The sequence below is a fragment of the Brachyhypopomus gauderio genome, chromosome 8, assembly GCF_052324685.1.
Source record: "Brachyhypopomus gauderio isolate BG-103 chromosome 8, BGAUD_0.2, whole genome shotgun sequence".
Taxonomy (NCBI): Eukaryota; Metazoa; Chordata; class Actinopteri; order Gymnotiformes; family Hypopomidae; genus Brachyhypopomus; species Brachyhypopomus gauderio.
In genome coordinates, this window is record NC_135218.1 from 23,051,138 (window position 1) to 23,062,403 (window position 11,266).

Here is an 11,266-nt window from a genome sequence, read left to right on the forward strand (position 1 = left end):
GAGTCCAAGCCCCCAGTGAGCAAGCCAAGGGCGACAGTGGCAAAGAAAATCTCCCTAAGGACATGAGGAAGAAACCTTGAGAGCAACCAAGACTCAGGGGGGGGACCCATTCTCCTCTGGCCGACGCCGGTCACTGTGAAAACAATTTAAAAAGAGAGAAAAAAGGAAAAGATGTGAGGGATAAATGAATTCCATCTTGGTGTGTATTCATAACCACGAGTTCTTTATGTAATTCCTGTTAAGTCCCAAACGTCTTGATGGTTGGTAATGTTAGTCATAGCAGAGGAGAATTCAGCTTTTAACTATGGCATTGTCACACAGCCTGTGATTGTGCACTCGGGCAGTGTCTGTGGGCACAAGGGACTCTGACTGAATTAAAGATGCTTAGGGCCTTTCACTGGACCTCAGCTAAAGTGAACTTTAAAGTGAATAAGCAACTGCTACTGAAACCACAGTGTTTACACAATCACAGTATTACACAGGAGTATTACAACACTCCATAACAGAATTTACCATATTGGAGCACAACCGCATTATGGAACACTGTAGTCGAGACATGCAAACGTACGCAGTCCATCTCTAAATTAACTTGCATGTACAGTACAACAGAGAATGAATGTAGGTCATATAGCCGACTACTCCATCTGGTGCAAAAGCGCCCCCTATTGGCTATGAAGTAAAATGTTAGTCGAGTAAAATAGCAGGTAATGTCAAATGAAAAAAAACAAAGTAGAATTTTTTTCAAATCAAATATTAAAAACACAAAACTACGTCTAACAGAGAGCAACGTCATTACATCATTACATCAACCACGACCATTTTCAAGACGACGCGTGGTAAGTGCGTCATCTAACCGCGCCACTTCTGACAGTAGAGAGAAACTTTGCTCAGTGTTTTTAACTACAGAGTGTTTTCATCCTGTAGTCATGCAGGTAGCTGCCCGCTGTGTTCGGAGAAGCGGCGTTCTGCGACAATATTATTCGTTACACGCAGGAAACGTCCCTGGTGTCGCAGACAAAGGTAACAGACTGTGGCTGTCAGAGCTCACTTGATAGTTAGATACGTTAGCAGATTAGCTAAGCTGTGTAGCTTCTTGTTGGAGGACTGGCCCAGTTCTGGCCCAGTTCTTATCCTCTGACATATTTCATAATAGAAGAAACTCACCGGGTATATATAATGACCTAAGACAGCCGAGCACATTACAATAACATTAACACACTATTAGTAAGCTAGCTTGGTTAAGTAGCTTAAAGCACAACTGTGCATATAACTGCTCGCCAGAACCCTCGAATAAAACACACAGTAGTTTGTTAGACACCAACGTACGTGGTGATTCACTAGACGAGTGTACAAGACGTGTCCCTCTTGTGAGGACATGTCATAGTTCAGTAAAGTGTCCTGCGGTGTTGTGATATGATTAACCTGATGTTTTATCATGTAGGCAGCATGAAAACCTTACAACGTAGGTCTGAGTAAAAAAAAACACACCACATACACAATTTATTATCTATTTATTATATCATTTATTATTTATTGATTTGTGTGTTTGGTACAGCCAGTAGCATCCTGTCATGCAGACAGTACGGTGTTCTCCCCCAACCTCGAGACCAGGAGGAAAAGGCCATGTTGGACAGCATGATGCGTGTGGATCACGCAGGCGAGTACGGGGCCAATCGCATCTATGCGGGACAGATGGCTGTGATGGGACGGACACAGTCCGGCCCCCTTATTCAGGTAACCTCAGAACCGCCGACCCATTTTCCAATGTTATGAATAAGCATGCGGAGTGCGTATATGGTTTAAATGCCAAATCTGTATTTTACTGCTTTTCCAGTACATGTGGGACCAGGAAAAAATGCATTTGCAAAAGTTCAACGAGATCTTGGGGGAGCACAGAGTTCGGCCCACAGTGATGCTGCCCCTCTGGAACATCGCGGGCTTTTTACTGGGTAGGAGTCGCTGATTTTAATTGAAGTGGTGATTTTCCAGCATAGTATCTGTTGTGCAAGCTCCAGCACTGGCCGTCGTAAAGTACAGCAGATCTCAAGTTATTTTTAAATATGTTTGTAACCTCCAATTTTTAAGCAGTCACGGAATCATTCATGTCACTGAACCACGAGGGCAACCTGACTGATGTACCATAGATAACAGTGACAGTAGTTGGCATGGTGATAATGACAATGTGATATTGTTCAGTTGATAATGGTGATATGGTGAAAGTTGATCATTTACCAACTGAGGCAGAACAGTGTCTGGGTAGGTGCCATGCTGGGTCTATGGGTGCCATGCTGGGTCTATGGGTGCCATGCTGGGTCTATGGGTGCAATGCTGGGTCTATGGGTGCCATGCTGGGTCTATGGGTGCCATTCTGGGTCTATGGGTGCCATTCTGGGTCTATTGCCTGTGCACTCAGACACAGCGTTTCAGTGCTCCTGCCTGTCAGAGCAGTGTAGCTCTGTTGGAGTAATATTGACTAACATTCGGTATCGGAGTACTGGAGTAATGCTGAGTGATGCTCTGTATCGGAGTACTGGAGTAAAACTAATGATACTCTGTATTGGAGTACTGGAGTAAAACTAATGATACTCTGTATTGGAGTACTGGAGTAATACTGAGTGCTACTCTATTGGAGTACTGGAGTAATACTGAGTGATAATCTGTATTGGAGTACTGGAGTAATACTGAGTGCTACTCTGTATCTGAGTACTGAGTAATACTGAGTGCTACTCTGTATCTGAGTACTGGAGTAATACTGAGTGCTACTCTGTATCTGAGTACTGGAGTAATACTGAGTGCTACTCTGTATCTGAGTACTGGAGTAATACTGAGTGCTATTCTGTATCTGAGTACTGGAGTAATACTGGGATGTTCCTGTGGCCCTAGGAGCCTCCACGGCTCTGCTGGGTAAGGAGGGGGCGATGGCGTGTACTGTGGCCGTGGAGGAGAGCATCTCCGAGCACTACAACAGCCAGATCAGAACGCTGATGGAGGCCGACCCAGAGAGATACACCGAGCTGCTGCAGGTATGAGAGCCCACGAGGTGCTCCCGTGGGGGAGGGGCTATCAGGGAGCGTCGCCTGGGGGTGTGGTCATCAGGTGGTTGACGTGCACACTGCAGAACGAACCCGTGCGAGCACGTTCTTCTCACGTGCGGCTTTCTTTCTTCAGCTGATTAAGGAGTTTCGGGACGACGAGCTGGAGCACCAGGACACGGGCCTGGAGAACGACGCGGAGTCGGTGAGTGTCTGCTTACCCGATGGTGCCGTGCGGACGTAGCTGGACGTAGTCGTGTTGTCTTGCGGTCAGTTCTGTTCGGAGTGCCGCTCCTCGTGGTGTTATTTGCTGACGCATGCACGCTGGATGGAGACCGCGTCAGCTGTGCTCGGCCCGTGATGGGTTGAACTTCAGTCTCATCTTAAGGGTTTGTCTTTGTGAGATCATGACGACTTCTCTTCTCAGACTTAACACAGTGTTTTCCTGTTCTGTGTTTGCTTTAGGTACCTGGCTATTTTCTTCTGAAGACTCTAATCCAGGCTGGATGTAAAGCTGCTATTTATATCTCACAGCGTGTTTAGGTGCCTGTGCTCTTTTTCTGGTTCAGTGATGTGTACAGTATGTTATGTTCAGTGTATTTTTGTGTTGATGTTTGTGACTGACAGTATTTCACATTTTTCAGTGACCTCTTGTTACCCTACCAATAAAACATATAATGTGAGGCATCATTTATTTTGTTTGCTTATTTGGTGCTTTTTTTTGGTGGGTCAAAGCAACAGATGCATTTTGGCAGGAATCGTGGTGCAGCCACTGTGCGTGCAGGCCTGCCGTGATGAGAGCATCTCCACTAACATTCTGTCCTACATTTCCTCACCTGCGGTGTGAAAATGGTGCCACCTGGTGGTTAAACAGATGTATAGCGATTCTGACGTTCACTGAATGGACAATGTTACAAACTGTTGTTATTTTTTGTTTGTTTGGTTTTGATGCTGTATTATTACATTTTAGCTGTACTTATTTTTCAGATTTCCAGTCCTGCTGTCTTTCATGAACCATTTTGTACCTTTTATTAACTATTTTACACAAGAATCATGCGTAGTAGTTCATCTCCAAAAAGTTTCATTTCAGTTTCCATATACATTAACCTTGCTGCTTTGACCAAGGCTTCTAACAGTGACTGGTGTTAACTCACTGTAAGTCCAAAAGTGTTAATTTTTGCCCTTCAAAATAGCCCAGTGTGTGTCACACCCTAAAAGGTTAGAAACATTAAAATGATTTTAGAGCTCTTTCCTAAAACCGTGCACTCATTTTTCAGATAAAACCAAAATCGGACCATGTTAATTTCTAAAGACCATGTGTTAGGCCTAACCCAAAGACCTTCAGCGTGTGGTTTTAACATCCTGAAAGTGGTGTTTGCCATGTTAACCCTTTCTTTGCCTTGTAGCAGCTAATATACGTTTCAGCAGTTCAAGATGACATCACCCACCACACGATCCAGTTCATCATGCTGAACTACAAAATGAGCCACTATCCATATATAAATAAACATGACGAACACCTTCCTAAATCACCAACACCCCCTTTAGCTCCTGTTACAAAACACCTCATAAATTGAAAATAACGTTTGAGGGCGAGCTGGACAGACAGAAGCCTTTAAGCACGTCCAGTGGTGCAGCGCGCTCCCGCTAACATTCTGGAGCGGGTCTCCAATCACGCGCAGCCTTCCAGCTCCTTCGAGGTGTTACATTCCTGCACGAGATGTGTTTATTTTTCACATCTCACACTTGAGCGGGTGCCTGAACGTGGTGCTGCAAGTTAACCTTTAACCTTTAGGCTCTCGGTGCTAATCGGTGGCATCACGGCGGAAAACAATCAGGATGTAAATCAGCTAAAATCAGCTATTCAGGTAGAATCCGATATTCAATCAGCTAATCAAATAGACGCACGTGTGCTCTCAAGTTGGCTGGTTTGTCAGTTCCCAAAGATACTAGCTTCTCAGCAGTTGTACGTGTCTGTGTCGCCAGTGTGTGGTTGGGGATGTTTAAGGACATGTAGACGCAACAACAATGGCCAATGTTGAATGTACCTGTGAGGTCCACTGGTAAGAACCTGAATCTCAGCCGAAGAGCGCGTGTAACCCACGTTGCGTATATATTTTGTCCAATCACTCACCTCATAAATGTTTAGCCATTTAATGCAATTAAAGGAGTGAAATTAAAGGTCCATATTAGAATCCTGTGGTAATGTTATTAAAACAATACAACCAGCAATTATGGTTTTAGTACATGCAGTGTGAGACGTGTCCTGTTCCTTTAAACAAGCAGCAAAGAGAGTAAAAACTGTTGTGCTTTGTTTCCAAAAATCATAGTCGTGTTAAGAGCGTCTCGAGAGAGAGAGAGCTCCGTGTGATCCCTTCTCTACCTTTGAGCGTTGTTTTATGATGTTTTTGGGAAACCCAGCCCTGTACAGTCAGATAAGTGTGAGCGCGGGGGGAAAAAAGCAACATAAAGGACATAAAATAACTACTTGTAAAACAACTCTGTGTTTACAAGGCCATTAACTAGATGAGGATGGGGAGTTGTTTTGGTGGTTCTGGGAGTGACTCGGTTTAATGACTGGCTGGCACCATAGACATCAGTTTGAGGACTAACCCCGGGATATCGTACCTAAACACTAATACATTGAAATACATCCTTCAGTACTGTGTCCTTTCCTTCGGTACGGTAGGATTTGGACTGCATTGAGTATATAGATTTGAGCAGAACTCTATTTGAGGACTGAAATGACACCAGATGCCAGACTAACCCACTGATATCACACCAAACTACTTGAGTATGGTAAGATATAAATTGTGTTGAAATTCATACTTTTTAAATAGAGCAATTTTTGAGGAACATTAAAATAATAAAAAACTTCTGTTTCCTGTATACACCTGGAACATTCCTAGACAGAACTATTTTGAGAGCTTGAGTAAAATATTCAAAGTTAGAAAGTAAATCCACCAAATAGACTGAAGAAGAACTCAAGATTCTTTCTTTCTCGCTTTTTTTGGCATTTTGGGTGTTCGCGTGAATGGTTGATTTGTTTTGGGTGTGATTGATGCTTTTCATCTTGAAATCCATTCTGTGTTGATGGCTTGAAAAGAAAAGGGACCCGTATAGCACACCTGCCACCTGCAGGGGGCGACAAAACTGCAATTCATTTGTGTGGCGGATGATACTGGGCACACTGCATGTGTTAATAACAGTTTTGTGTGTAGTGTCACTTTCAGATTGTGTTTGTTGAGGTTGTTATGTCAACTCCAGCTGTCCTCCGGGATGGCGCTGCTTTACCTAAATTCACCTTTGATAAGAATCTGCTGTTATATCGACCAGGAAATCAGCAACAAGAAGATGAGAAGGTCGTGAACTGGTCTCCAGTCTGGCCGACGCTGCGTCTGTGAAGAATTGCTGCTGTAAATTTCCCAAGCAGGGATGAATAAATCCACACCACTCGTGAAAACTTTCGGATGCAGATCGTTTTGTTTCTTGGCACCTGGTGGCGTGACCGTAAATCACAGCCTGCACAGCCTGTCTGTCTGCACCCAGCCCGTCTGTCTGCACCCAGCCCGTCTGTCTGCACCCAGCCGGTCTGTCTGCACCCAGCCTGTATCCCTGCACCCAGCCTGTCTCCCTGCGTTCAGCCTGTCTCCCTGCGTTCAGCCTGTCTGTCTGCACCCAACCTGTCTGTCTGCACTCAGCCCGTCTGTCTGCGTTCAGCCTGTATCCCTGAGTTCAGCCCGTCTGTCTGCACCCAGCCTGTCTGTCTGCACCCAGCCTGTCTGTCTGCACCCAACTTGTCTGTCTGCACCCAACCTGTCTGTCTGCACCCAGCCCGTCTGTCTGCACCCAGCCTGGTCAGATGGTAGAAGATGGAGCTTTGGTCTCCTCCAGTCTGGCTGCATATATGACACAAAGAAATAAAATAATTTAGTTTATCAATTATAATTATGTATTTTTTGAGGGTGGGGTTTATTTTCCCATTCCAGGTCTGTTAATTGCCCTTTATGGTACCTCTTATGAAAGTCCATACAGACTTTTCTGTGTTGTGAAGAAACTCAGTCCGGGGTACAAAGGATTAATTTATAAGTTCTGTGGCTCAACATAAATGCTGTCTGTCAGATAGTAATAAATTTATAATGAACTAATTTTCTGCTTTCAGGTGTGGGAGGGGCTAGATCGGCATTTCTGAGAAGCTCCAAGTGTTCAGAAGACCTCCGCCTACCCAGAACCCATCCTTCATGATCACGTACATCATGAAGTTCCTACGCAGTTCCTGCTCGTCTCGGCCGCGGCGGGACACGTGAGACGAACAGCAAAACATTAAGACATAAATAGAAAAGAATCTTGACCTTCGTCACAAGTGGAAATGTCCTAGGTGCGAACATTAATTAAAGGGCTAACCAATTAAGACTTTTTTGCCAAGCACACGTTGGCACATGTAAGGTCAAAGGTGAGCATGGTAATATGATCCAGCTCACATAGCATGCTTGACTACCTAATATCTACATTTACATTTGCATTTATGGAATTTGGCAGACGCCCTTATCCAGAGGGACTTACATTTTTTTTTATCTCATTTTTTATACAAGTGAGCAATTGAGGGTTAAGGGCCTTGCTCAGGGGCACCTCAGTCATGGCCTCAGGTCTGGGAAACGTGACCCCTCCAACCATCCATCAGTCAGCAGTCGTGGCAGTGTCTCCAAGGCCACATTATGGCTCAACCCCCCTGTGACCCCCACGGCTGTGACCGCGTCGCTCCCTGCAGGTGCATCCCTGGGCCTGGAGCGGCCGGCAGAACCACCCGCCTCCCTCGTCTTGCGACCGGTCAGTGTGAGCCTGGAACACCTCCCAGAAGGGACTCGTACCCCAGACGTGAGAACAAACCTGCAGCATTCTTGAAATCTTGAAAAGCAGAATCTACCCCGCTCCGTGAAGGGCACAGAGGCAGATTACTTACCCCCCCCGTCGTTTACTTTGGGTGTTATATCACTACTGAGTCACACCAAGTCTGCCAGACCATTAATCCTGCTGACTATCCTGGGATTTCAGAAGGTTAGCGTGCGCATGGCCACACACTGGGGCTGCTCTGTGCTGGCGGTGAACCACCTGTTTCTTCACTCTAGAGCCCGTTCACGCCAGTCATCAGAAGTCTCGGCTGTCAGCTGCAAGGCCCCCATCACCGAACCGTTATCAGCGCAGCTGGTGCGGACACGTCTGTGGTCTCCTCCATTCCTCCATGTGTTTCTCCGGTAACCGCACGCGGCTGAGCGCCGGTTACACCCGTGAGAACTTCACCAACAGGTTATGCTGCTCTGCACATTGCTCATGTAAGCCGACGGCCGCGAGCGATTATACGGTCCTGTCACCTGACTGCTGAGTCCACTGCGGGGATTCATGTCCGAGGCTTCGGGATTAGACGTTGATCGTGAGGTTTTCGCATTGCGGAGCCCTAAACATCCAGCGTGTTACGATTGCCAGCAGCGCGGCATACTTTGACCGGTGTCAGCCGAGAAATGTGCTTGCCTGCCTTAAGCGATGTGGTGTGGAGATCACACACACACACATACACACACACACACACACAGGGCACCTGTACAAAGTGCCATCACCCAGCCCTTTAGTGTCAGCAAATGACCTTGGTTATGCATAGATGTTATTTCAAACATAAGAGAATCGTTCTTGAGCCTGGTTAACAACAACAACAATAATACTAATAATAATTAAAATACATGTGATCTGATCCTTCTCCTTAATGTACTTACATCTTTCACAAAAGCAAAAATGTTATCTGCAGTTTGTTGAAAAGAAACCAATATATCATTTTATATTATAAATATATCAAACAATATTGTTGCTTCCTTCACCAGTTGTGTGCATGAATAATTAAAAGAACCCAAACTGTACGGTACATTTTGAACACCACAGAAGTGGACCAGTTCTCACCATGATTCTGGCCTAAACTCTACAGTGTAGATATTACTTAATATGTTCCAATTAAACAGTGACAAGTTCAAGATTAAAAAGTAAGTAACTTAATCGTTTCTTTATGTCTTATAGCAGGCTTGAGCAAATTACCACATTCTGGCGATAGAAATAAAAACCTGGGAAGGACTTTTATTTTGTGTACCTAAACTGTGCTTCTGTGCGACGTTTTGTCACTCTGTTCTCCTTCGGCGAAATGTGGAATTGTGGGAATCTGACCTTGTCTGTGTCATTCTATTGCTGTAAAAATGTGTGTGTGTGTGTGTGTGTGTGTGTGTCTTCCAGACAGAAGCCTTGCGTATCGATCGGAAGAGCTGGCATGCCCTACCCGCTTCTGCAAGAAATCCACTGAAGCTCATATCAAAGACATAAAAGACCAGCAATGCCATCTAAACACGTTTTTTCCCTAAACATTCTGGCTTGTTTTGGGAAAGAAGCGTGAAGGATTTACACCATTTGTTCTACGTGTTTAAGTGCTCTGAGGTCTGCTTAACAGATTGTTGCGATGATTTCTGGGAAAACAGAAGGAGCCTTGCGCGCTTTTAAATAGCAAAAGAATGAAAAACCTTTTTAAGCTCAGTAGATCACATCAAAAAGCAATGTCATTGGATGACTGGTTTAGACATACCTTTACTGAAATACTTTCACCTATGTGAAATATCTTCTGGCAGCACAGTAAAGCACACGGATATCTTAACACAATAAAAGATCAAAATAACACAACAAAAATGAAACTTGAAAACACCTTGTGTCTATCTGTGCTCAGAAATAATATTGTATGCTATGTTTAACAGGGGAAACTATAATGTTGTATACAGTATGAGACACACAGACCTTAAAAATACTGGCCCTTCATTACTGGTCCTTTACACAGATCTGAAGAGTTCAAGACACACAGACTTTCATTATCAGGCCCTCTACCCTGATCTGAAGAGTTCGAGTGTGAGCTCAAGGGTGCAAACAGGAAAAGGGGATTTGACACTTAAATTCACCTCAGTTCACCTTCTTCGTTGGGGAAACCCAAGTTCCCACTTCCTTATCAGGGGTTATCTTGCATCATTAACTTATAGTGGTTCGTTTATCAAGATTAACCTGGGGCAGGTCTGTTTGGGATTACCTTTCTCTTCAGTATTGTCTAAATGGCTCCAATCAAATTTTGCAATTGTGTGGTTTGCCACCTAGAGTGAAAACAAGTTTCGATGTATAAAAAATTCTGTGGTCTTTATAACAAACCTTTGGGCTTGTGCAGAAGTGTGTGTGTGTGCGCGCACACGTGCTTGTGTATATGTGCATGTATTTGGGTGAGTGTGTGTGTGTGTGTGTGCACACGTATGTATATGTGCATGTATTTTGGTGAGTGTGTGTGCACACGTGTGTATATGTGCATGTATTTGGGTGAGTGTGTGTGTGCACATGTATGTATATGTGCATGTATTTTGGTGAGTGTGTGTGCACACGTGTGTATATGTGCATATATTTGGGTGTGTGTGTGTGTGAGTGTGGTGTGTGCTGGCCTCTCTTTCCTGTCCCTGTGTGCATGCATGTGCACTCTCTCCAACTCCGCTCAGGAGTGAGCAGTCATTGGTGGTTTGATTGACAGGTCAGCATGGTGTTTCATTGATGAGAGTTTTGGAGTCCAGGCGAGTGATCTCCTGCTGATCACTACGTCAGCGTAAAGCCCAGATCAGGTTCACACGCTCCTCCTCACCATCAACGCCGTCTGCTCACAAGGTTACAAAAGTCCCGCCGTTCAAGCGAAGGTTTAGTAGTTTAGTTTAGTAGCAGTCTGACTCAATGGTGTCTTGAATTCTGGCCTATCTGTACTATTTCCTAGGATGTATTCTGTGATCAGAAGCAAAGCACTTTGTAAGTCGCTCTGGATAAGAGCGTCTGCTAAATGCCGTAAATGTAAATGAAGGTAAAACAAACTCATACATTGATTCTCATGTTTCATGTAACTTGTAAACTTTGTGGATTACGAGACTGGGTTATAAATATGAATTGTAGACTGTTGTGTTGGCTATATGAAGAAATGCATGGACCACAGGATATAGAACACTTCTTTCATCTACATTTAAATTTTGGTTATTTTAGAAAAAAATTGTATCACTTTCTGTCTGTTTGCAGAGAATATCTACACGTGTGTTGACTTCCATGAATGACCCACTGTGTGTTCTCAGTTCATGTCACTGTGGGATGTGTCCGTCCTAACATGGACTCACCAGACATGTCTCCTTGTATGTAGAGGG

General features: G+C 44.5%; 1 protein-coding gene across 1 annotated transcript; it reads left to right on the forward strand.

Moving 5' to 3' along the window:
- Window positions 1-842: 842 nt before the first annotated feature.
- On the forward strand, window positions 843-3,722 carry coq7 (coenzyme Q7 homolog, ubiquinone (yeast)). Its single transcript, XM_077013657.1, has 6 exons — window positions 843-1,020; window positions 1,556-1,734; window positions 1,835-1,949; window positions 2,884-3,023; window positions 3,169-3,237; window positions 3,498-3,722. The coding sequence occupies exons 1-6, from the start codon at window positions 927-929 to the stop codon at window positions 3,573-3,575; spliced, it is 675 nt and encodes a 224-aa protein (XP_076869772.1). The 5' UTR covers window positions 843-926; the 3' UTR covers window positions 3,576-3,722.
- The last annotated feature ends 7,544 nt before the right edge of the window (window positions 3,723-11,266 follow it).